Here is a 26,320-nt window from a genome sequence, read left to right as displayed (position 1 = left end):
GGTTGGATAACGCCAATTGGCAATTGGCATTCAGTATCCGAGGCTCCATCTAATTGCCGTACCATTTCGCATTTTTATGCTACCATTCGGGGTTCGCATAAAAAGGTGCTTTTGAATTCGATTTAGCGTCCAACTGGCAGTTCAGACGTTATCAATACCAGAATCGCTTCGATTCTTTCCTCTTTCTGCATAAAAATAACAGTAGGCAGTTCTTACACATGAATGCAGGCTGACAGTAAAATGCACCGTTCCGACAGGACAACTGTCGAATGTCCATTTCAGTAGCCCAGTTCTCTCGTATAGTTTCAATGGTGGCGTGAGCGGCGCGGTCCCGTTACGGACACCCGTGGGCCGCTCTGCAGGCCGGAGTCCTCCATTTCGACTCTGCGGGCCGGGTCACGGCCCGGCAGCGGGCGCGGCGCGGCCACCTGGCCCCTGTCGCCGGTTCCCGGTACTCTGGGGTGCACTGACGTCACGACTGGGTCCTGGGAACACGGCCGCGGGGCTGCTCACTCGACATGCCGAGCCGATGAGGAGCCGGCAGTTACGGCCGGCCGAAGGCGGTTCGATCGGCCGACCGGCAGTGCTGACGAGCCGACCGCTTAATTGGAGGGCCCGGCCACAGACACGACCTATGAGTGGCGCTGAGTGATGGCCCCTGTTGACCGCTCACAAATCTAACCGCCGGATGCTAAATTGCGGCATTATTAACGCCCATACTCAGAGCATTGTAGTTAACTACATCGTAAAAGGGACGGTCATCGTCAAGACAGTTCCATCCGGAGACAATTTTCAATCATTGAGGGGCGGTTTGATGTGCATGTGTGACGCCTAATGATGCCGCTGACAGTGCCAGGGATGTAAGATGGATGCTGGAGCCCACCTCGGAGAGGCCAGTTAGCAGGAAGTCATCTTGACATCATGCAATGGCACCGTGGTGTCGCTGTTGAATGTGACGCAGGTGCTGCGCAAGCACAGACATTGGGCTGAGATAAGCCAAACAACAAGCGTAGACAATCTGGCTTATCACTACGAATATGATAACTATTTTCAAATCGTAGCGCAAAACAAACATTTCGAAAAACATATGGCCATTCAGTAAGAACTCAATCAATTATTATACAATGTCTGCTAACTGCGTGTCACAAGCCACATGTTGAGTCTTGGTTAGTCACCCACCCCTTCTCCGACCTGAAGCTGAATAGACGTAGTTGTGTTCCCAAGCGCCCCACCCCGACATTCCCTAGTCCCTGGGACACGCCCCCAGCATTCCTGCGTCTTTGGGGTCGGCGAGGCGACATTCTTGCGTCTCGTGAGCTGGCGACCATATCCAACGAAACACGCCTGACAGACCATTTTCCGAGATAGGCCTGCAGCGCCGGAGGTGGTATGTGTAGCGTGGGAGCCCGCCGCGTGTTGTGCTCGGGAGGTACACGACTGCCGAGACTGCAGCTACAGGATGAATGACATCGCGGGACCTTCAGCGGGGGGCCGGCAATGAAAGCCACCATTGTCGATTGATGCCCGGTGGCTGAAGTGCTGCTGACTGACCACCTGTAAGCGCCTGTTGTCTGGCGACTCACGAACACATGACGCGCGGATAACGCATATCAGCTATCTCTCGGTCTGAGATAGCTCGCGGCTGAAGCCGGATCAACCCGGCTATCAGCCGGCCGATACCGGGGACACCTGGGGCGCACATGGGCCGTCTGTGGCGCAGATCAAACGCTGCATCCCACTAACGGCTTCCATTGATCTTACAGAGTCGGCAAGCGCTGGGTTAATCGAACCAGTCGTACGGCAGCGGGTCGGATGGGACTAGACTAGACCAGTCTGAAGCAGACGAAGAGATGAAACTAAGCCAGGCCAGACCGAGTCAGTTCAGACCGAACTTAGCCAGATGGGATCACACCTGGTCGGATAGGAGTGGAACAGATCAGGGCGAGCCGTAATGCGCCACAATAGATCAAATTGGCTATTCGAGTTGAGCCCACCCAATGCACCTGTGAGTCGCTCTGGGGATAATTTCCTTTGCTGCACGACGCTTTGTCGTAATGAACTAGACAAATATCAATATTCGGATGTTCGAATTGAGCAAGTTCAGAAGAATGTTCAGACGAAAGAAGTCAATCCGATGAATGAATGGTTGGATCGCCGGATGATACGAAACTGCTAGAAAAGCGAACGTAATACAGCTGCACATATATTTAACAGCGAGCAAACACATATCAAAGATCAGGTATTCGTGAATCACACGATAGAATATGCCGATTATGTGTACACTTCTTGCGAGGCAATATCCCAGTAGGCCGGATACCGAGATCTCCGACATCGGTTCCCGATTCCGCCACCAGGGGCGACACCGTCGCCCGGCGAGCGAGGCCCAGGGAAGGAATCAACCAGCCTGCCCTTATCACATGAGATACCCTTTGTTCCTGGAACGGCCTCCACGGCGCCGCCTCACAAAACTTAAAACTTTCTTCTACAAAATACACGTACAGTTAACCGAGTGACGATCATCATATGGAGTCCAATACCACTTGATTTCTCTACATCCAACGGATATGCTGGCCCACGCGACTAGCGCGCCACAGCTGCCAGTACTCAAGGGAACATCCAGTTGGAGGGCTGATCCACCTGGCACTGGGGTGCCAATGGACCCTGCTGCTAGTAGCTAGCCACCGAATTATGCATTGGCCGTTCATCTGAGTCAGAGAATCGACCGACGGAAGCTGTTATATCGACCGGTGGCGGCGCAGGCAGGGAGCTGGGTAAATTTGCTTAGGCAGATGATGAAGTCTTCACTAGGCGAGGTTGCGATGGTGGTAGAGTATTTGTTAGGTTAGATCGCTCAGGTTGATGGTCGAACCTAGCAGATCTGAGTCACACAGAAGCAGAGAAGGCTCCTCCTCCTGGAACGCAAACAATACACATACAAATATACGCACGCATTTCGTGACTTCTTCAATCAGTAACTGAGTGGAAAATTGATTTTTATAGTAAAAGAAAGACGTAAATGAGCCCTGACCCCACGTTGTAACCAATGCTGTTTAATTTATCACAAACTATTCGTACTATTAGCTCACGAAACTAGCTCGACAGGATTTAGAAAAGCCATTTGTCGACAGAAAACACTCCAATCGTTTCACAAACACAAAATAGTAGACTCCGTGGAGGATTGCAGTAAGGAGAGACATCATACCAGGAAAAAAATTACCTCTTCGTATGATTTTCAGAGCCATCGGGATTCAGGATATTGGCGCTCCCAAAGCACCAGGATCACACATAAAATATGGCTTCGAAAGCCGCTAAATGCGTCCATTATCGCCTTACTCACACCTGACTCCCAGTCCCGGCGAAACTTAAATCGGCCGTCGCGAGTGTTGCGTCCCATCATCAGCCAAGCCCATCATAAAAGAAAAGAAATAGTAAACAGATCGTGGTAGGTGACATGTCTATAAGTTCCGGAAATTCTCGACGTGATGTCTCAGCCTTTCATTAACATATTACATAACTAAATAACAAATCTTACTTCACACAAATATTTCCAAGGCTGGTCGTGCCATTTGCCGGATACTGAGGCCCTGCGCCAATTTCGAGCCTGGCTGCACGCTGGTCAGTTGGTTCCGGCCGTGCCCTCCCAGCAGAGAGCCATTTCCGACCCAGCCTGGCTCAAAGGACAGACACAGCGTGGGAGTGGGCAGCGTCACGCGTCACACCGTCACGTCAGCGAGGACGGCGCGTCACGTCATGCCAGTCGGCCGGATCACGCCCGGCCGTTCGCACGCCACCATTAGTCGAATGGCGAGCGCGCGCGGGGGCGGCCAATGAGGATCAAATGAGCGCCGCCGGATGTGGGGGGGGGAGGGGGGATTGCGCCATGCTGTGTGCATTATGGATAATGGCGGGTGCGGGAGATCCGTCCGCTGTAGCCCGTGACGCCTGAGCATGGAGCCCTCAATGCTGATTGGCTTATCTGTCAGCCGATGTGTCGCTGCATTTTGTGCTTGAAAGTTGAAATATTCAGATAGAAACCAAAAGAAGTTTAAAGGTAGTGTGCCACCTTCCAATGACTTCCCATTTTATTTTTCCTAGGATAAGAAGCTTCTGTTTTACCTAATATCGCAAAAAAAAAATCAAAAATGGGCCGGGAATAGTGTCTTTTTTTTGCCTAAAAGTTTATCGGTTTTTCGATATGTACATATAACAACTGTAGTGGGCTGACCTGCAAACAGGCGTCGGCAACAATCGCGAATGCGGCGCACATGTGACAATAAGCAAAGGTCATTATAGAGTTACGACGTACGGGAATGAGTTATCAGCTGTCTAATCGTAGACAACACAATGTCGAACTTAAACTGTAAGCCTGTATTGGTATTGTTTCTTTAATTTGGCTGTCGAACATTAATTTATGGTTTGAAATATGATTTTATGTAAAATAATTGATATGAAACAGCCGTCTCTTAAGTTATGAAGTAACCATCTCACCACACGAAAGTGGCAGAAATGACAATGATCAGCTGACGCATTTTTCTTGGCCGAAATCAGAGCGCGCGGCCCGACGCACCACCACCGCACCACAAAGTATGAGCAGAAGCCACCTAACACGCGTGTTCGAAACCGCAGGAGATGATGATGAACGGGTTTATCGTAACTTGATTGGATGAGCCTATCGGTAATAGCGATTTTAGTGTGTGCATTTATTGTTCATAGTGGTGTGAAATGTGGTTGGGGTACGACCGACAACCCGTCGGGGCGAATTTCGCACTGGGGTAGGGGAGAGTGGGGTAATTTGGCCGGTGGTGTAAATTGGCCGCCCCCACCTGTACCTACGATGTCTAATAAAAGTGAGTGAAATAACTCTAGTCTCTATTCATTTGTCATGGGTAGAAATAACTGGAGGACAAATGTCAAAACTTTGCCCCTCGTAGTTTTATTCAAAATAATAAAACGTTAATTTCGTTAGAAAATGGTAACTTTTACTTCTGTTTATAAAGTTGTATAACATGTAGTATTTGGGCTAAAAACGAATTCAGACATTATAGCGCCATTCTTGGGGGTGTTCAGCAGTTCCAAGAGCAATTTTATCTAATTCTGTAAAGCCGCGATGACTTTATAGACAAAAAATTTCAGAATGGCAATATGGGGTAATTTGGCCGGGACTAGCGGGGCAACTTGGCCGGTGCGCTCATGGTCACTATGCTGGGACGGCCGAGTTTTCATGGTCAATTGTACCATAAATGACATGATTCATGACCAACTTTGACTACTTTGATGCTTTACTTCCGATTGGTCAACTGTAAGAGCATGTGACGTCATCAAAGGTTACCAAACGTTTTTTGCTAATAAATCCTTACATAAAAATGGTACAGCCGCACAAATGGTCTCATTCTGTTCAGCTCGCCAAGGCGCATCGAATGATATGCATGATGACCTTGAAATCACGTGACCTTGAGGTCAAGCGACCTGATGCAACGTGACCTGAGGTCAACCTTTGACCTTGACTTCTCAAGGTCAACACATATATCTTTCGATGCGGACTGACGAGAGAATTACGATGGTACTCGAAGTTTTGGCCTAGCTTGATTACTTCAAAAGTTATTCGTAAAAAACTGTGATCGCATCTAGAGCCGCTAATTTGGCTATTTTGACCCCTGTGACCCCTGAGCCAACCTCCAAAATGCGGCAAATGCGTCATAGGACACACGTCATTGCTGAATCTGAAGCTGACTCGCACTATAACAGAAAATCCCGACCGCAAACTAACACCGGCCAAATTGCCCCACACCCCCGGCCAAATAACCCTGCTAGTGGGGCAATTTGGCCGCCTTGCAGACCTTTTTAATACGTCACAATTTCAATATAAGTAATTACTCTATCATTTCAAGTTCTCTGTCCAGTAAAGTAAAATGAATGCGACACCTGCCAGCGTTGAGAAAATGCAGAAATGTGTCGTCAATTTTAAGTTATATCGTTTTCTAAAAAAAGCGGCCAAATTACCCCACTCTCCCCTACTCAAAATTTGAAGAATTTAAGACGTTTCCATGAGTTTTGAAGGTATGGATAAGTTCTAAAAATCCGGTTCTCCTTATCCGGGTCATTAGCTCCATATGGTCCAAGAAAGGTGGCACACTACCTTTAAAAAAATTCTTGAAGCGCATTTACTTCGATAACTTAACAAATTTTTACCAGCCGGCAGGCGGCAATAGATGCGATCCATCTTGGGGCCCAGTGTTAGCCTAGTTGACCCATCATGCTACTATGAAGGCAACATAAATCCACAAAAAGGGATAACCAGGTAGCATATAGCCGTTATTTCTTATTGCATCCAACGCCTACGTGTTCCTTTATGTGTGTTTCCTGTTCCCATCCCTCCCAGTTGGCCACAGGTAGGAATGTCGGACGGGCAATAATCAGGTTCGTACTCACCAACACGGTTTCAACACTCAGCAGACCTGGTTCATACGGCTGAGAAAAGGCCTCGGACGGATCTGCCGGAAAGAAGTAGATAAGGACAGTCAGCAAATACGATGAAAATTACATACATACCGGAAGAGGATCACACATGAGACTTGGGAATACAGAACAGGTCAGCAGGGCCAGACGTAAGGCGGTGCTGCACCTGTGAACGGCAAGCGTCTACAGAATGCGTCTAGTCGACTACAGAATGATGTTCCACTTTTCATAGGCAATTATTTGCCTGGAGTGGTAGGCTGTGCCGCATCACTCGGGCTGAGTTCACAAATTATAGCTTTGTCCCAATGCTCACAATCGACACGCTTAATTGCGTGATAAACGGCACAACTTAGCGCTCCGGTCAACTGATAGTTTCTGAGGAGTGGAACAACATTCTGTAGTCGACTATACACACGGGTCTAAAAAAAAAAAACACACACACACACACAACAGAAGCGAGTAAAACATGCCAAAGGGAACCAGCCACCTGTTACAATTCTCTGGGCAAATGACGCAGAAGTTTGTCGGCAAAGACAAACAAGATAAAGCCAGTTACAAATATGCTGGTAGCTTGGAAAGTTTGACGTTGCTGGTCCGTTCCAGCTCAGTATCTATATCCCAGAACTGTGGAGCTTTGAGCATCGCCATCACATCTCCACTGGTAACTTGGCGCAAACAGCGCCATATAGAGCTACCAGCGTCATATCATTGAATCCACTCAGCTGTCAACAACAAATACGAACCACAAACATAGAAAACCATCCACTCAGCTGTAAACAATAAATACGAACCACAAACATAGATAACCACAAACACATCTGTCGATGGCCAGATGCACGAAAACAACATAGCAGAGAAGCCACCTGGCAAGGCTCGTGGTTGTAAACAAAAATTTAACGGTCAGAAAAGACTTATATTCTAACTTTTCTCTGTCATGTTATATCTTATCTCCATTGGCACAAAACTTTGTATTTTGTATGCGAAGCTGGGAATCGGTTAATACAATAGAAACTCATACTTGGATTGTGATAGACCCCTTCAGCTGGCTCGTCGGTCTCCCCTCGAAAGCCCCGCCCTGTTGAGCTGGACGGGTTGGCGAGCGCCTGCCACGCCCCAGGTCCGTCGGGAGGCTCCACGCCACCGGCCCAGAAATAGGCTTTCGATCGGAGCGTTTCCTGGGAGCGGCAAAGGTCAGCAGTTCCGGCGGCGGCGGCCACACAGCCGGTCGGCGTCTGATCCTGCCGCCACGGAGCTCAGACACCCAGCTGTGCCGACACCGCAGACACCGCCGCAGACGGTCTGATCCGTCCCCTCCCGGGCGCTCTCCAGTTCCGGGACACTCACGGGGCACCCCAGACGCCAAGCAGGCACCTGAGGTGCGTGAGAGCGCCCTCCGGTTCCAGGACTCTCAAGGGACATCCCAGACACACCAGACATCTGAGGACCGTCAGGGTGCCCTCCGATTCCGGGACACTCACGGGGCACCCCAGACCCACAAGGGGTTCGAGCCTCGAGGTCCAGATTTTAGAGCCACCCACTGGAGGTCTGAGGTGCGTCCGGCCGCCCCACGGTTCTGGGACACTCACGGGGCACCCCACAAACCCTAGAAGTCTGTGGTCCGTCTGGGCACCCTCTGATTCCGGGACACTCACGGGCCATCCCAGACCCCCCAATGGACATTCGAGGTCCGTCCGGTCACCAGTCGGTAATGTATTCGTCGTCCATCGGGTGCCCGTCGCGCCGGAGTGCTGCCGTGCAGTCAATGGCTGATCTCGGGGCAAATCGCGCCGGACCCGGTCGGCCCGAGCGGGCATATCACCGACCAGATCGGGCCGCTTCACGTGTTCCCGACTGGGTTCCAGTAAAACAGCGTAGCCGGCGTTCGGGGAAGACCGGCCCCGGCCGGGGCTCGCATGCCGTCCCCGACGCACGATACGACGCTATCGGCGGGCGGCGAGACTTCGGCCGAATGTGTCCGGCTACTGAGCTGCGTGAATCGCCACTCAGCAAACTCAGAGAGCGGATCAGACGAGACAATTGGACTAATGTCCACGTATATAAAGCTCAGAGCAAACGCACGCCCACGCAAGCGAATAGCATGCGAGTAGTGCCTTCATAAACGATCAATGTTAATGCTATGTTCCATCAATGTCAATTAACGGAAAAGGTAAAACAGGGAGCCTGTTCTCCTACGCATCACGCCACTAAAAATCTTTCTCCCACCATTCACTAGTTTAGCGGGAACAGATTACAGATTACAGATTACAGATATATTCAGACAAGGTCCTCTCAATAGTGAGGCTTTTCACATGTCCACGTCATGATAGTGTGATACAAAACGAGGAACAGTGTGCAGCACGCATAATTCCCACACACGCACCCATACATGCTATTGCTCATGTCTGTTGCTTAGACAGCAGCACCTTTCGGATGTTCGCCCGGTACGACAATGTCCCTGGTTCTACTCCAAGTTCGTTCATACGAGTCACACCTCGGTAGCACAATCTACGTCTTCCCGACTCCGTTCGAATGAAGGGGAGGGTGAGGTAGCTGGCCTGCCTAGTGTTGTGCCGGTGCCGCTGGCTAGCCCGCTGCCCCAGCGTACCTTTGAGGTACTCCGGCTGCTCCGACACAAAGATACGCTCGACAGCACTCACTGTGTGGTATGTTACCAAATCCTTGGCAGTCAACCACTTCAGTTGCTTGATGACAGCCGCCACGCTATCACGTCGTCGCCGACCGGACACAACGCGTGCACAAAAGTTTATAACTTTTTGCAGCCGTCCTAACTGCACCTCACCACACGAGCCGTACACCGACAGACAGTACCGCAGCACAGATACAACCAGGGCTTCAACTATCGGCTTCAGTGCTGACCGCGGTATAACGTGACGAGCATGCAGTAGCGCTGTCAGCATCCCGGTACATTTCCGCGCAACGGACCTGCGCAACATATGAATGGGGCCCGTGAGGGGTGGGTGGGACTGAAGAGGCCCAGGAAACCCCTTCGTGCACGGCTCTCCGTGGCCCCACTAAATGACCACATGACATCACTGAGCCGATTATAGCGTACTGAGGTGCCAGGTCGCAGAATTCACATACCTGTCCTGCGTAGAGCAAACTACTGCGTCGATGGATTACGTTCACTGCAGGATATGAATGAAGAGGGCGACACCAGAGCACGAGAAGGCAGAAAGGATATTGTCCGCGTCACGCGTGGATATTGAACATGCTTATTACTTGGTACATCGGTTATAGCCGCTCCACTAACGAGACTACACCAGAACACCTGAAAGGTACAGGTACAGTAGGTACACTCTGAAAACGAATATGATACACCTGACTCCTGAGTAGTTGGAACGATAGAAACTTGAGGCTTGTCTTGCCAAGAAGCGTCCCAGTCTTGTCAGTTCGTAGTTATCAGCCAATCAAAAACACAGCGCCAAAGACGGTCTGTCTAGGGCTCCTGCTTCTGGAGACTTCCTAAGAAAATGTCCAATGACCAAATGAACAAACTTCATCAGAACGCTGTCGGAGACACTTACCCAGAAGACCGTACAAATTAACACACACGATTTACAACCGCGTGACTAAAATAATCCTTCACATCACAGACTGTGTCAGTAGTTTTTTTACTTCTCCATCTCCTTCTGTCCACTTCCAGTCACTGTTCTCGTCACACATCTGATACCCTCCCCATTCCCAGCATTGACTGATTTCTATCCCTCACACCAATGCCAACACATGGAGCCAACCGTTTCCCTCGCAGCCAATCGGTCCTGGCCCATTCACCAATCCCAGTTAACCGCCGCACGCTCCAACCGCACCGACCGCGGAGAAACCTGCACGGGCCAGCGTCTGCCTATACAAGTACGGGTTCCACAAGTTCGGAGCGCGAGGAACGCGGCACGATCCCCAGTATCGATCGAAGGCCAGTTTCCATTCACAAATTACCAGAACACAGCCGACTGCAGCGCCGACATAGCAACAGGCCAGAGCAAGAGGAAAACACGGGAGTACGACTTGATGAATGATGATATCCTTATCAAAACCACGGAATCGCCAATATACAGCGGCAAATAGCAGACTGTTTTGAGAAGACACTTGATCCAAATTTCTATCCAGAAGTGCTGTTTAGTCCAGTGGGCTATCCTTCATAAAGACAAATGGGCATTTAAGAATGAAGTAGTGCCGATTCGTTCTCATTTTTTATATCCCATGAACATGCATATAACTACATGACAGCAGGTTTCGAGCAATTGAACACTTATACATGTTCAAGTCACTTATACTGTATGTAGATGCAGCTCATGATTTTGAAAAGCGTTAAAATTCGCAATGAGTAAGCTGCACATCTAAAAAAGAAAAAGAAAACATGAAAGCCAGCTTGAATTTGCAGACAAATCTGATGACCTATCGTCAAGAAGAGGTGTGCCACGAGAAAAAGCCCAGCTGGTCCCAAACGCGGTTTGCCACTCAAACCAGCCGAATTCCGGGACCTGTTTGAGCATCGCTATTTCTCCAGTGGACGTGTCATTGGTCGATGATTGATTGATGACCTCCATACATCAAACCCCGTTTGACAGCGGCGCGTTCCATACCGGCGCTACCAGCCACTTATTAGGGCCAGTTTCCGGCGGCCGGCGGCGCACGGGCCTTGTTCGGCCAGCGGTGACCCGTGCCATCTGATCACGTGACCGAGACCGCACTGATAGCCGCACGAACGGGGCGGGATGGGGGAGGGGAGGGGGCGTGCAGGCCTCCACGCTTATATGGTATTGAATCACGTGATCAGCCGACCGGCGTGCTCGGGATAGGATGTTACCAGAAACGCAGACACGGGTTCGGTCCGTCTCATTTTACGGATCCCGGGCAGACATCTGCTACAAGTGTTACACGGAACCAGGCGCTCTGATTGGATAACGATATGTAACAATTAACAATATTACGCAGTCGCAAAGTCGCAAAATATTCGTAAATTTTGGAACGGGAGTGCAAATGCAAAACAGGAACAGCCTAATGTCTCATTACAGAAGAGAAATGAGAGGCTGCGTTTTAAACAGGTAACCGAAGAGCACCCTCACTATCCCCGGCCTGAACAAACAGGCCTCAGAGACCAGGCCCAGTCCCCGACCTCCCCACGCCAGACGGCGCCACCTGCCGCGCGTCCCTTACCTGCCACCGTGCCCAGTATCCGCGAGTAGCCGCCAGGGCGGCGCTGTCGGCCGGCGGGCGGTCTGCGCGGTCGGGGTCGGGACCGGCGGACCGTCAGGTGGCAGCTGGTGATATCGGTCCGCGCGCAGCCCGACTGGGCGGTCCGCCGCAGGCCGGCTGACAGCACGCCCACACCCATACGGCGCAGCTCACGGGCCTGGTGGGGGCAGGGAGGGACAAACAGGGTCAGACGGGATAGGATAGCAATACGGGCGGGTATAGCCGGCTGCGCAGAGGGCTGGGCGGGTCTCACTGGGAGCGGCTGACAGCCGGATGCGGCTAACGGATGTCCACAACACTTAGCTGTAAAGTCATTGAATAGTGTTGCATGTCTTTAAATTAGCATGCCAATTCAAAAAAATTGGGGAACCAACTGTACACTGTACCGACTCGGGCCTCCAAGCTCGTGAACATTAATACTCTGTCCCCAGAATCAGACCAGTCTGCAGATAACCGACAACTCGCTAACTACGGGGGCGGCGACTAACCGTGTCTTTGGCCGTGTTGGTCTCTGCCAAGACGTGGTCGTAGGCGGCGGGCGACTGATCGGTGCCTGTGCCTGTCTCTGACGACAGCTCAATACCCAGGCGGCGACACTCGTCCTGTCGAGAGAACACACGAGAGATGAGAGCGACGGGCGGTATTCTTCCACAAATAACTGAGGACACTCTTAGGGGAATTCAGAGCGATAGGCGAAACTCGTCCTGCCCAGAGAACATACGAGAGCTGGGAGCGACGGGCGGCATTCTTCCACAAATAACTGACGACACTCATCCTGTGACAGAATAAGGACATTCCAGAGCGACGGGGAAGCTCGTCCTGCCCACAGGCAACGCTAGTCCTAAGACGGGCCACAGACACGGGGAAGGAGGGAGAGCATAACGGGAGATATTCTGCACCAAAGGAGACGCTAGTCCCGCGATAGACATGGGACTGAGCGACGGGCGAGACTCGTCTAGCGCCAAACGCGGGGACTACGAACGACGGATAGTTACTGCTAGCAGTCGCTGCGGCTGTGGTCCATCAATCAGACACTGGATACCTCATATCGAATCCCATATTGCAGCATTTAGATAACTAGCGCATCTGGGTTTATTTAGTGAAATTCAATGCCTAATGGCATAACATCAGACATTGCAAAGTCAGTGATATTTACTCTCAATAAATATTTCAGAAGCCAGTGCAAAGCTCGAGGCCTGAGCCACATTCAACTCAATGTTGCCTGTTTGTGACGTCAACGACCCACGTGACTTCACCAGGCTTACTGTGCCTTCATTAGCCTCACTGCGACCTCACTGACCTCTGTGACGTCACACTTGACGAGGACCTCCGAGGGTCCGGAGTCGGTTTCCACCTCGAACGGCACATACACGGTGTAGGTCTGTTCGGCGTCTGGGTCTCCGTCTACCCGTATCGGCTCGCCTTCTGAGGGATGGGGAAAGATTAGTTAGTAACTGAAATGTGAGGAAAATATACGAATACTGCATGGGGGAGCGGGCAATAGCAAAAAATATTGCCCGATGTGACGTCACTGTCGCCCGAGGGTGAAGACCGAAACAAGTGCTATTGCCCGAGGCGAAGCCGAGGGCAATAGCACTTGTGGAGGTCTTCACCCGAGGGCTACAGTGCGTCACAGAGGGCAATATTTTTGCTATTGCCCGCTCCCCCATGCAGTATTCGTTTTATTACATGGCCAACTCTCGGAATCTTTACTTAGTACTCATTCATCCCGTAATAAAAAATATCCAAACACAAATATCATGGTACAATTGAATGTATTGGATATACAATCATAGCCACGTCACATGTCTACGGCACCGCACACACTTAGTTGCTTTACATGTTAAAGTTGAAGATGCAGCCTGTGAAGAGCTGGCCGCCGCCGGTCTGAGGCTCCACTGATGTAGATGCTGTGGATGTCGTTGCATCTCCCACGAGGCTGAGCGTTCTGCTCATATTCCTCAGTTGATCGTCCGAGACCATCTTGGCGATTTTTGGTGTGGAGACTCTTTGATTTGTGGCGTTCACCATCCTTGCGTTTTACAGTAATGAAGAACTCCTTTACAGCGTTGTCCAGGACATCGTTGCTGTGCATGCAGCTTTCAACAGATATGCCCTTTACTTGCAAGAGCTCAATGAAGACGTCTTCTGCTGATTTAATCACCTTTTTAGTGCCCTGAGCCCTGCACGATGAAAATAGCTCATCCAATTCATGCGGCTCCAACAAATTAAATCGGGGTATTTGAACGGACATGTTCAAATGACGGCCCAGTTCTTGATGACTTGACTAGCCAATCACGAAATCAAACTGAACAGTCTGAGAAAACGACGATAAAATTACGACATTTGAATTTTTGTTCAACACCACTGCGCGAGCAACTTACTATTGACCGTTGACATGGCAACCGCTTCTCACCTTCAGAAAGGTCAGTAACCTGACACTGAAAGGTCAGTAACCTGATGCCGGGCAATAGTAAAAAATATATCATGCCAAATTAACACAGGAGCCATGTAATAAGCAGCGATTGTCATCATACGATTCGGTCATATATGTTGATCAATGCAAATTATTATTAATAGGCGTCTGTGTAAAACACGAATGTCTACCATTTGGTGGAAGGGTATGATAAAGGGTTAATTTACTCCACAATCAAGGAAAAGCTGGTGGTGTGTCAATCAAGGGAAACACGCGGTAAAGGACGACCATCCATTCGCAAGCTGCGCTGTCCTTCACATATAAATGCACCGAAAAATGGTGTCAGAGTCACAATAGCACTAACTCACGCGGGTCGGCCCTGTGCGGTCTAGACCTGCTAGTGCTCACCATCCACCCAGTTGAGACTCTCCGGGTTGAACTTGGACTTCTTCTTCCTTATATCCGCCTCGTCCTCTTCCCTAGTCGAGGACTGGGGTTGGAGGAGCTTGGAGCTGGAGGTGCCGTGCACGTCCTACGGGAGCGCCAGGCACAGTCACATACTGGACCAGCAGGCCGATAGCACGGCGGTAATGGCATGACAGAACGGAGGTGTGTTTGGGGGCTGACAGACCAAAATAGGCATCTTTTTTGGACATCATTCTTATATGGACACAGGAATGACACTGTAAGACAGCAATGGCCATTTAACCCGCGCCCTGCTGGGGGGGGGGGGGGGGTTTGAACACCCCCCCCCCCCTTGCGGTTTTTCGCGAGCCGTTTTTGGTACACCTTATCATACATCAATTCTACACATGTTGTGAAAATTTCAGACCAAGGTCATTCAAGGTCAGGTCACCAGGTCACTTGAAGTGACCTCACCTCATAAAAAGTTTCAATGTCTGTCATAGCTACACCGAGTGACCGATCGCTTTGAAACTCTCAGCGATTGCTAAGAGCAATAGCATGTACAAAATGTATATCTCAGAATTTTGATATCGATGACCTAAGGTCAGGTCAATTTTGCGACCTCCCCATTATAAGTCAATGGGAGAAAATTGAAATGCGCCTCCTTTGGACGAAAGACATTATAAACACTCCAAAACACTGAATTACAAGTGGTTTAGACACACTGAACATGAAAATGAAGTCCGTGACCCCTGTTTATGCCCTGAGGTCATCTTAGGTCACGAATGGTATCTAACAGTTTTTCGCAAATAACTTTTGATAGAGGCATGCTAGAGCGATGAAAACGCCTTAGATGTGTTCAGCTCGACGATACGGATCGACTGATATGCAACATGACCCTTTCCGGTCAGGTCATGACCTTGACCTGAGGTCAAATTTTCAAGTTGACCTTTCAAGGTCAAGTTATAGTTCATTCGATGCGTCTTGACAAGAGGAACACGATGCCGGTAAAAGTAAGCTCGTACAAGGCTTGGGTCAAAAGTTATTGCAGAAAAACTGCTTCCGAAAAAATCGGCTATTTTTTCAGTTTTTGCCCCCTGCAGGCAAAACCGTTGACGTTAGGTCAAATCTGAGAGAATTACTCAGAAAGGGCGTTAATAGGGCTATCGAATGCGCTTTTCCGCGGCGCTGTAGCTCTATTGGTTTCCGAGTTATGCGTTGGCTTCTTGGAAATTGTCGACATTCGACCTGGAAATCGGCGAAATTTTGCCTTCAATGACATCTGGTGACCTGACCTTTGACCTGACCAAAAAATTGACCGAAGTGATTTCCTCATTATTTTTGACGCTCTTTCGCACGCCGCCTTCCGCGTATCGCTACGTGGCCCAGGAGCCGAGTTAGAAGGGGGGGGGGTGTTCAAACACCCCCCCAGCAGGGCGTGGAAATCCAGGACCCCCAGCCGGGCGCGGGTTAAAAACGTCAAATTTCGATGCAACGCAATAAACCCTATGCCCAGAAAAGGAAACCGATTTATACCAGGTTCCTTTTTCCGATCATTTTTTCCGACCATAGGCACAGATGCCGCTGCCTCGAGCTGTCCAACTACAACGGGTCACTCACCTGCAAATGAATCTCCCGGTAGATTTCAGACTTGAAGCGCGCCTCACACATGGGGCACGATACAAACGCGGCGCCGGGCGAGGCAGAGTCGGCCACCAGAGCGGTCAGGTCGTGCGCCGAGCGGATGTGTGTCGCCAGGGAGAACTGCTGGGTGAACCGGAGCTGGCAGCCTGACAACGGGACGGGAGGGTGGTTGCACGGACATCAGCGCGACCTGTCGATGACATGAGTCATGGTAAATGGCGTTATAAGTTGCCGAGAGGATGGGTGTTGGGTGCTTAAAAGAACAGGCATTCAGACTGATTCAAGGATAGCTTGAAGCATGTTTTTCTATAGGTCGGTGTTAATTATATGGGTAAATTCGTGAGAAGTACTATTCGCGTTCTCAAAGAAAAAAAAATGGAGGGATTCCGCGAATGAATTACTGGGACCAATGCCACTCAAATGGTCGTGATGAATTAATTGTAAACCATACATGTCTTCTATTCACCATTAGCTCTTCCAAAAAATACCGATAATTCTGCGAAAACCAGTGATCCAGTTGTACCAACCTTTCTGCGGGCACTGGTAGTATCGGCCGAGGTGCAGTCGTATATGACCGCTCAGGTACTCCATTCGTCGGTACGACTTCTCACAGCCCACATAAGGACAGCGGTAGTTTCGCCGCCCCGTGTGCTGAGACAGGTGGCGCTTCAACTTGGCGTTAGACTCGAACGCCCACGAACACGACTGAAAGGATCAGACTGTTACAGAGACTGATAAGAGGCAAAGCGATGTGGGTGAGATATGAAATAGCTGCCGGTGCTACCTCTGAACTACGACCTACGCCTCGCTTATAACGACGTTAAAAGATCAATTATACTGAGCCTTATGCTACCCAACACACGCTTCCCAGACCGGCCGGTCAGCCAGCTTCTTTCCCTTCCTTACGATCCATCGAACTCTCCCCCGCCCAGCTCACTCACCGGGTGAGTACATCGGTACTGTTTGACGGCGTGACGCCTCTCGTGCGCCCGCAGCTGCTGCAGTCCCGGCGCCGTGAACCCGCAGCCCGGGTACGTACACGCGCTCTCCGACTGCTTCTCGTGCCAATCCAGGTGACGCTTCAACCCGGCAGCCATTCTAAACACGCGCTCACAGTGGGGGCACCTGCAACGAGAGGAGACATGGAAGATCGTGAGGATGGCCAGTGCGACGACTAAGACATCGAAAGCGAAACAAACCATCACGCCAGCTCTAATGGACCCATACCTATCGGAAGAATACCTTTCCCAGCATTACCCCAGCTTTCAAGAACCAGAAATTGAACCCATCCATCATCATATTCAACCCCCAACAACTATCACAGTCTGTTATCACACGTCGGCAACATCACCTCAAAACCAACCATCTCACTCGTTCACTACCACGCCCTTAGCAGAATCCTCCCTCACCTGTATAGAGCTACCGACGGGGGTGGATCGTCATGCTCGGCATCATCGGTAAAGCCAGCGACGGGGTTGGGTGTCGGCGGCGGCGGGAGCGAGGTCAGGTCGTGTATCCTCAGTCGATGTCGCATTAGGTTAGTGCGAGTTCGGAACACCGCCGGGCAGCCAGGCTCACCGCACTGAAACAATACCGCAGAACGTCAGTGGAAGTATTTTGGTTAGTGACTCCAGGGGCGAGCACACGATTATATCGAGCTGAAACCGTATGCTCCAGTTCAATCTCATAGGCTCGATTAAAGTTGATGTTTACTATCAGTAGCTCCATAGCAAGTCAAGAAATAGAAAACGCATTTTCACAGACAGCATTTTCTAGCAGGAATTTAAATTAACGGCGATACTTTGCTATTAAAAACACATATCGCCGAATATCATCGCCAAGCAAGATCGTCCCCACTGACCTTCAAAGAAGCCTGCGTGTGGGTAGCCTCGTGGCGATTCAGCTTGCCTCGCTCAAAGAACTCCCATTTGCAGCCCTCTTCTTTGCACTGCAGAGGAGATGGAACATGGTTGGAGTCATACGAAGGTATAAATAAGCCAACAAACACCAACTTAGCAGCTAGCAATATAATCGTTGTGGACACAAGAGTTCAACCGACCTTGTAGGGTTTGTAGTTTCTGTGTTGCAAGATGTGGACTTTGAGCTTGAACACGTTCACGGTAGCCACCTGACAGCCGGGCTCCGGACACGTCATTGCCTTGGTCTTTTCGTCTCGACTCGCCTCCAGGGCGGCCAGGTCAATGCCGAGATGACGCATCGCCTCGCTCATCACAGGGTCGTCTTCAGCCGCTGGAAGCACAAACGGTACATCTGATATAATATACGGGACATATCGCAGAAAAACAAGGCAAAAATGGTAGCAGATATGATCAAGAAGAACTGACCAAAAGTGAACAGCTAGATAAAGATATAATTCCATGTAGTGAAAAGCCAATCTATACTGAAGTCCAACTCACCATCCTTCGAATCTGAGTGTGATTTCCTCCTCTTGCCGGGCGCCGTCTCGGCTGACCGTTTCCTGGCGCCCTTTGGAGACAGCGTCGCACACTTCTCCTCGCCTTCTTCTAGACCACCCTCTGTCTTAATCTCAGGGACAGGAGTGGTGGCAGCGGCAGCGGCGGCAGCAGCAGCGGCTCGACTCCGCCGCCGCTTCTGCTGGAGGGCGCGCAGCACTCGCGATGCCTGCGTGAGGTCGGCAGTGGGCAGTACGAACGACTGGCGGCCGCGGGGTGTGCTGATGGTGATCACCGTCCTGCCCTGCTGTTTGTTGGTCACCACTGAGATGGAGGCCACGGGAGGCGGTCGGGGCGGCTCCGGCGGTGCCGCAGCGGCTTCTGACGGCTGCGGCTGGGCGGCTGGAGCTGGCGGCTGCTCCCCGAACAGCTCGGCACCAGCGAGGGCGCTCAGGTCGACAGGGTCAGGCTCGAGCGGCGCGTCTGGCGGGCACAGGAAGCCCAGCTCCAGGTCCTGCGAGAGCTCCTGCAGCGAGACGCCGCCGTCGCCGCTGCTGGCGCCTTTCAGACTGGACAGCTCGGTGAGAAAGTCAAGATCGAACTCGAGCTCGCTGCTGAACAGGCTATCGATGTCGAGCCGGCTCTCGACCACCGGCTCCTCAGTCTGATCTGCCTGCAGCTGCTGCAGCCAGGCGTCCAGGATAGTCTGCGCACTGCCATCAGCCGCCTGAGTGCCGCCGGAGCTGGCAGAGCCAGCCAATTCTGATGGCAGCTGGTCCATCTCTGAACGAGCAGGCCCCAGGAGTGGGTCCATCTTGTTTGAGATTTGTACTGTCTGGTGGATGGGTGTAACATATCAGGTTCAATAATCAGACATGAGGCAGATCTAAAAGGCCCACACTGCAGAAATTCATGTAATGCCTTCAGAAATAAGCATGTCTATTAAGCCTGTGCAATTTCTTGTCCTACATACATAAATTTCAGCTACATATTCCACAAAGAATCTTTCCTAAAACACAAAACCTTGTAAGAGGAAATACTCCATAAAGTAGCAATGGCACTACTCTGTTATTGTTCCATGCTTATTGCTTTCAGGCTGAGACAGTCCTTCTGCTATATCTCGCTGTTTTTAGGCACTTTTGGTCCTATAGCCTGTAGGTAATATGAATCATTGCTAAATGCTTAGCCCTATAATGCAGGTTTGTCATCTATCCAAGGCCAATGCTAGCCCAATGTTTGACTGACATATTGATTCAAATAATATTTTCTAAATAGCAATGCTTATCCATGGCTGTTCATCTTCATAAGGCATGAAAATAGCTAAAAATGATTTTAAAAGCTCATTTTTCAATCAAGTGTAACTGATAGAAGCCTTCAAGTAGGTTAGGTATCATCAGAAGACTCAAGCCTGCAGTGAATGCAGACTGTGATTGACTAGGAGATTGCCAATTGACAAGTGATAGCTTAATCATTAACCCCGCATTCAATGCCTCTAGGACGACGAAGATTCTACGTCATCTGGCCAATCTCATCCAAGGTCAACGGGGGCTCTGCTGCGGTTATGGAACGTAATTGGCCGGATGGCGTAGAATCTTCGCCGTCCGAGAGACATCAAACGCGGGGGAAATATTGGTAATGAAGCCTTCTTTGATATATTCTCCATTGAGAATGGGCATATGACAGGTTATTTTATGCTGGGAAACTTAGAACGGCACCTGTGTACATAATTTTCTTCATGTGTGATGAACAAGCACATTGAATTGCATAGCTCTGCAACTCTGCGTACTTGTAGGTATACAAGGGCCTGGAGCCACAAAAGCGATGTCCATTTATACAAGTATTAAAAACACTTTTTTGACTGCCGCACCATCAATTTAATAGTTTTATTATATTCCTATTATGCACCTGTACACCTATTCACCTATCGTAAGCACCTATTCCTATTCCAACTCAACACATGTAAACAAACTAGACCGTCAGTGTTTTCCAGACGTAGCAAAATATATGGCTCAGACTGAAATGTTCCCAAAACAGGTAATTATGTGCATAATCATTTAAAGTGATCATAACCATATGTATTCAAAAACACTCACCAACAGTACCTATATTACTCTCCAAGGCCCTCTTACCCCTTACTCTCCAAAAACGCCCACAAACCACTTCAGCCAACAAATCCAAGAAATGTTTTATTTTAGCACATCCTAAAGAATTTTCAATAAAGATGCATGACGTCATAGAAGATGTGGACGGCAGTGCTACAGAAAGTAAAACATTTTGTTTATATCATTTTCGTTTTGTTTCTTCGAGGCCATTCATAAATATTTTTACTGAACTTACCTTGTTTTTTGCAATTTAGTGCTCAACTTTAATGCGATACATCGAGCAATAAAACGACTCGTGACGTCATATTTACCATGAAAATAGCTGAGCCAACAAAATCAGACAAGTTTTGCGTGGCGCACTGCGGCATATTTTGCTAATGTGAATGAGGTAAACAGCTACTGAATTATTATTTCGGTGAAATCACATGTTATGAACTTTCAGACCAAAGTCACCCAAGGTCAGGTGACCAGGTTATTTCAAGTGACCTCATCTCATAAAGAGTTTTAAAGTCTGCCATAGCTACACCGAGTCACCGATCGCTTTGAAACTTTCAGTGATTGATAAGAGCAACAGTATGCCTATGCACACCCGGGGGCAGATTGGTGTTCTACAACTCTTTATCCACCGGGTTCCTATGTCTCAGCATTGGCAGAAGGGGCATTCCACGATAGATCGTACCAGGCCCGTCACCCTCATCTCTCAGATTTTAATGAAAATCGGTCCTAGGGGTAATCATAGACCCCAAAGACGCCTGGCAAAATATCAGACTTCTCAGATCAAAACTTTTTGAGTTATATTGCATTACATTTTTTAACTTCGGTTTGTAACGGTGAGTTTGATGGCCTATAACTCAAGAACGGGTTAAGCAACCAACAAAAAGTAAACAACACTAAGCTTGCGATGAATCAAAAATTAATATTACTATTTAAAAATTCCAAAGAAAAAATTTCATTGTTGAGAAAAAACCTTAATATTTTTTAATTTGCCTCTAATGACTTTTGGGACCAAAATTTTTCACATTTTTATTTTTTCAAAATTAACTTCATGTCATTGCAAATCGACATGCAAAAAATTAGAAAGGCGTTCTTTCTATAAGTTCCTCATTTTCCCGCAAACAAAATGGGTTTCGGAGGGGTTGATACGACCCCAGCACGCCGTTTCGCTTCTAATAGAGCTAGAGCCTCGCGGAAAAAACGAGCGTGTGTGCCGTTACAAGTCGCAGCGATTGGTACCCGATTTTAAGGTCTCAGGTTAACCGGTAGCGTCTGAGGTTAGGTCAAGTGACTGAAGTTACGGGTTCGGTTTTTAGTAAATAACTTCGCAAAAAAATGGCCGCAGAGCCGCGATTTTGGCATCATTGCAGGGCCTCGGCTAAGGAATTTTGTCTGGTGGGCCACTTGGGCAGCGACATGGACTGACCTTCGTAGCCATAGCCCTCCCTCCTCCAATTTTCGATTTCTCCCCAGATTTCGGCCACTTTATTCTGCAAAAAACGTCAGGATGGCATTCAAAAAAATGTAAAAAAAAAACTGATTCGAACCCCCCCCCCCCAACTGTTCAGAGAGAGCCGAGAGGAGAGAGCAGCAGGGGCCCGGGAACGATTTTCAAGTTGGGGGGGCGAGCCTAAAATGCCTGACATAATGCATATGAAACAGTGGCGTAGCTAGGCGTCTAAGGGGACACGTACCCCCCCCCCCCATCGGATTAAAGGGACCATCGGATCCGAGGGGCCCTAAGGCGCCATTTGACCGCTGAGGGTTAACGATGGCCATACTCTACTCAGAAGGGCCCCATGGGGCTCGTTAGAGCACCTCATGGGCCCTAAATAGCCACACTAAGATCTCCCTAAGGGTCCCACGCCGGCTTCTGAGGGCCTCTTGCGGCTTTTAAGGGCACCTCGGTGGTCTCTAAAGGCCCGTTACTGGCCTCTGAGAGGTCTTACCGGCCTATGAGGGGCCAGTTCTAGGGGCATTTCCCGCCTGTGATGGTCCCACACTTATTTTTCTGAGGGCCCCATAACGGCAACTGTGGGGCCCTCGTCGGCGCCTATGAGGGCCCACACCGGTGTCTCTGGACTCTGAGGGTTTCACAGTTCACACCCCCAACTCTGAGTGCCTACACCAGTGCCTATTAAAGTCCTATATCGGCGGCTCTGAGGACCCAACCAACACCTGCGCATAGATAAAGGCCACCCACTGGTGACTTTTGAGGGCCCCACACCGGTGACTCTGAGGGCCCCACCGGCGTCTGACAGTACCATGCCGGTCTCTAAGGACCCCACAGGACTTCTTCTGTCGGCTTAACCCGCGAGTTTCTGGGGGGGGGGGGCGTTAAACGCCCCCACTTTTTTCGCCGGGCTATAGCATAAAAACGGCGCGCCGCAGGCGCGCCAAATTTTGGGTACCTGTAGGGAATTGATTGAAGTTTATTGTGACAAAGTTTCAAAAAATCGGTCGGAAAATTTTTGAGATATCGAGGTTTTAGTGACGTCATGATTTCTGAGTTTTCGACCAAAAACGGCATATGTTCAAAAAATCATAAAATCACAGAATAGACATACAGACATGCCGTAAACGCCATTAGACTTCCAATACCATGGTCAATCAAATGGCTATCTTCGATTATTGATTATCGTTCCGCATTTTCCAAAATCTTGAACTGAATCTTGGCAATTTTTCGTGACTACTTCACGACCATGATACATGAATTTCTTAAATTGAGCTTTTTGAGTCAAACACGTACACATATGATAAAATGAATGTCACCATCGTGTTCTACGCCCCAAATTACCTATAAAACATGTGTCACAGGCTGCGAATATCAGTTTTGATTTTCGGGGATATGTGCCTACCCGGTTGACCTGACCTTGACCCTGACCTATGCTTGACTGACCCCTATATGGAGCTGACACTCTTGTAGGCCTTATAAGATGGATTGTGCACCGTTTTGACAGAGTTTATGGCGAGAGGCGCCCATTGCGAAGTCCTGAAGCCCGATTTCAGGTGTTTGACCTGACCTTGACCCGACCTGTGACCTCAAAATTCAACTTTAAAGTACTCATATGAAGCGTCTCGTCGCGCTCTTTCGTTTGCCGCCTCGTGCGTTTCGCTGCGCCTATTGGTTCTCGAGTTATCGGCTGGGGGCGTTTAACGCCCCCCCCCCCAGCAAACGGTGGGTGGCGAAATACCCCAGCAACTGCCGGGTTAAGGACCCCTTGCCAGTCACTGAGACCCCCTGCCGGCTTGTAGAGAGTTCGCATCAGCAGCTCTAAAGGCCCCACACCCGTCTGTAACGGCTCCACATCAGCGTCTATGAGGGCCCACAGCAACGCCTGTAAGGACCCTCATCGGCGCCTCTGAGAGAATCACACTAGCATCTCTGAGCGCCACACCGGCACCTGCATGGCGGTCCCACACCGGTGCCTCTAAAGGCCCCTTACCGGCGGCTCTGAGGGCCCTACGCCGGTGATTCTGAGGGTGCACCCGATAACCGAAGGCACCACACAAGCCCTTAGTGTCGCTGAGCTTTAATCCCATATCGGCCTTCCGAGGGCGCCACGTCAGTGCACTCATTGGCTGCCCCACACCCCTCCATCACACCCGGAGCGGGTAAACTGTGTTATACCTATAGCAACGATTTTACCACCGTTGTACATACGTTATGTATTTCTCAAAGTTGACTCAAGCTGGTGCAGTATAAAATCTGGCCTGCCAAACTTACGCCCAAGGTCAGGCCCAAATCAAAGCGGGATGACAATAGCAGATGTTGTCAAATCGATACTGTATCAGCAGAAACCATTCGGATGGCAAGGAAATGCCGCATGTTGATGTGTAGATGTATAAAGGAAACAAGAAGGAAAGAAGTCCGGAAAAGGGAAGAAAGATCTTTTCTCGCTGCCTCAATGTTGAGGGGGCGCCGCCCCCTCGGCTCCCAAGTTGGGGGGGCAAGCGCCCCCGCTGCCCCCCCCTGTCCTGTTCGGGTCTATGGAGAGCAGTGACCCACAACCCTCTAAGTGGTGATACTCCGGCGATGCACATAAAATCGCATAAGTATGCACAAAATATTGACGCATATTATTTAACTTTGGACGATAACTTACGGCCGGTCGGATGTTAAAAATCAGCGAGCCCTGAGTGGATCGCTCGCCGACTAGTCGGAGATTCGGAAGCGGTCGGACGGGACCGGGCGTTGTCGGGTGGATCGGGAGGAATTATGAACAGCACGAGTGCAACTTTATATATAAAGTGGGTTGTAGCAGGAACCCCAAAAGGGGGTTGTAGCAGCAACCCCAACATCTCTGAAAATGATCATTAAGCCTATTGCGTGTCGCATGGAAAATAATTCACTCCAAAGCCCTAGCGCACTGCGCAGTGCGCAACCGCCGCAACCCTAATATTTTCTTTAAAAAAAGTTATGTACACTTGTGGTGAACAGTGTCCCAAACTTCAGATTTCTCTTGGGTGTCTGTGTGGAAAATTCTAGCCACCCAAAATTTTGAGAGTGGAAAATTATCCATTCTTATTCTTGAGTGTCATCTTCAGCCCAAATGAGAAATTTTTGGAACGCTGACTGTGAACGGTTTAAATATCGCTTGCAGACTTCAATCGGCTGGAAGTCACCGACACTACCTTTAGTTTGACTCTGGCTTATATCGTGTCTATCGGCGAGCCGTCTGAGATCGCACGCAGGCTTATCCCCGACCGTCTGAACTGGTCTGTTCTTTATTCGTAGTTTTTCTTGTAACCGACTGGTCTGCGGCAGATGCTTATGTGACTGCAACCACTCGATCGAGCGGAAAGCTTGCAAGAACTCACTCGCAGACCTCGATCGCCTGGAAGCCGCTATCTGTCATTGACAGAGGCAGACGTCTTTCACGATTATTGCATAAAATTTAAAGCCTCGGTCACACTTCACCGGATTGGACCAACGGACGAGAAACGGACGAGAACTGTCCATGGGTGGAGCTTTTCCAGGGAAGTTGGTGGGGCAAAAAGTCGTCAAACCCACAATGTCCGATTATAAAGTTGAATAAAATGCCACACTGAATCAATTCCAATCATTACAGACATATTATTTTGCATCAAACAGACATTCCAAAGCTATTCAATGCGAAAAAAGATTAATTTGCAAAGCAACAAAGTCTTAGAAATCAGCTTAAGTTGGTGGGGCAAAACGCTTATTGGTGGGGCAGCCGCCCTATCAACTGTATAGGAAGCTCCGCCCCTGGAACTGTCAGCGTCCGGTGATGTCCGTTCGTTTCCGTTGGACGTCCGTTTGTTATCCGTTAATATCCGTTCCATGTCCGGTGGTGTCCGGTTGAGCACACCGGACATACAGCAAAGACGTAGCTGGTGGATTTTTTTTTTTTAAGTTGCGGGTCCACTCCACTATAGTCCACTTTTTACCCCAAGAGGATATTGCAAACAATAGGTTGAATTTTTTTCCACAACAATATGTTTCACCGATGCACAGTGGCCCTTTTTCAGAATTAGCACGCATTAATTCCCACATTACCTGCAAGTGGTGCAAGACATCACCACGTGATCAAGGACGTATTTCCTGCCAATGCAAAGAGAAGAAACGAAACGAACTGCCCAAGGAGATTCTGCCCAACAGCGACAGGCCGCTCGGCCCAAGATTTGGCGCACGTTCCCACGGCTCGCCCGCC

General features: G+C 49.7%; 1 protein-coding gene across 6 annotated transcripts; it reads right to left on the bottom strand.

Moving 5' to 3' along the window:
* Positions 1–2,187: 2,187 nt before the first annotated feature.
* On the bottom strand, positions 2,188–20,739 carry LOC122363771 (zinc finger X-linked protein ZXDB-like). Of its 6 annotated transcripts, none has more exons than XM_043333393.1 (14): positions 20,643–20,739; positions 18,553–19,384; positions 18,195–18,385; positions 17,997–18,083; positions 17,545–17,717; positions 17,077–17,260; positions 16,663–16,840; positions 16,112–16,281; positions 14,495–14,618; positions 12,971–13,095; positions 12,159–12,272; positions 11,632–11,827; positions 6,430–6,491; positions 2,188–2,912 (listed from the first exon to the last, which is right to left on the bottom strand). In XM_043333393.1, exons 2-14 carry the CDS (start codon positions 19,361–19,363, stop codon positions 2,838–2,840), a joined length of 2,490 nt encoding a protein of 829 aa, XP_043189328.1. In that variant the 5' UTR covers positions 19,364–19,384; positions 20,643–20,739; the 3' UTR covers positions 2,188–2,837. The 6 variants fall into 6 exon arrangements, with proteins under 6 accessions (XP_043189328.1, XP_043189333.1, XP_043189329.1 ...); XM_043333398.1 differs by having other exon boundaries at positions 18,195–18,381; positions 18,552–19,384; positions 20,643–20,731; XM_043333394.1 differs by having other exon boundaries at positions 20,679–20,725.
* Between the last annotated feature and the right edge of the window lie 5,581 nt (positions 20,740–26,320).

Source organism: Amphibalanus amphitrite, unplaced genomic scaffold, assembly GCF_019059575.1.
Source record: "Amphibalanus amphitrite isolate SeventyFive unplaced genomic scaffold, NRLGWU_Aamphi_draft 000639F_arrow, whole genome shotgun sequence".
Lineage (NCBI taxonomy): Eukaryota > Metazoa > Arthropoda > Thecostraca > Balanomorpha > Balanidae > Amphibalanus > Amphibalanus amphitrite.
The sequence above is the reverse complement of the archived record's forward strand: the minus strand, read 5'-3'. Positions and strand labels throughout refer to the sequence as shown.

Bases quoted from the DNA above. Each gene is read 5' to 3' on its own strand.
- LOC122363771 (XM_043333393.1), bottom strand. From the start codon at position 19,363: ATGGACCCACTCCTGGGGCCTGCTCGTTCAGAGATGGACCAGCTGCCA. The intron at 14,619-16,111 runs GTGAGTGACCCG...GCGCTCCCGTAG, and splicing joins ACCGGGAGATTCATTTGCAG to GACGTGCACGGCACCTCCAG. The intron at 6,492-11,631 runs GTAAGGGACGCG...TCTTTCCGGCAG, and splicing joins GATACTGGGCACGGTGGCAG to ATCCGTCCGAGGCCTTTTCT.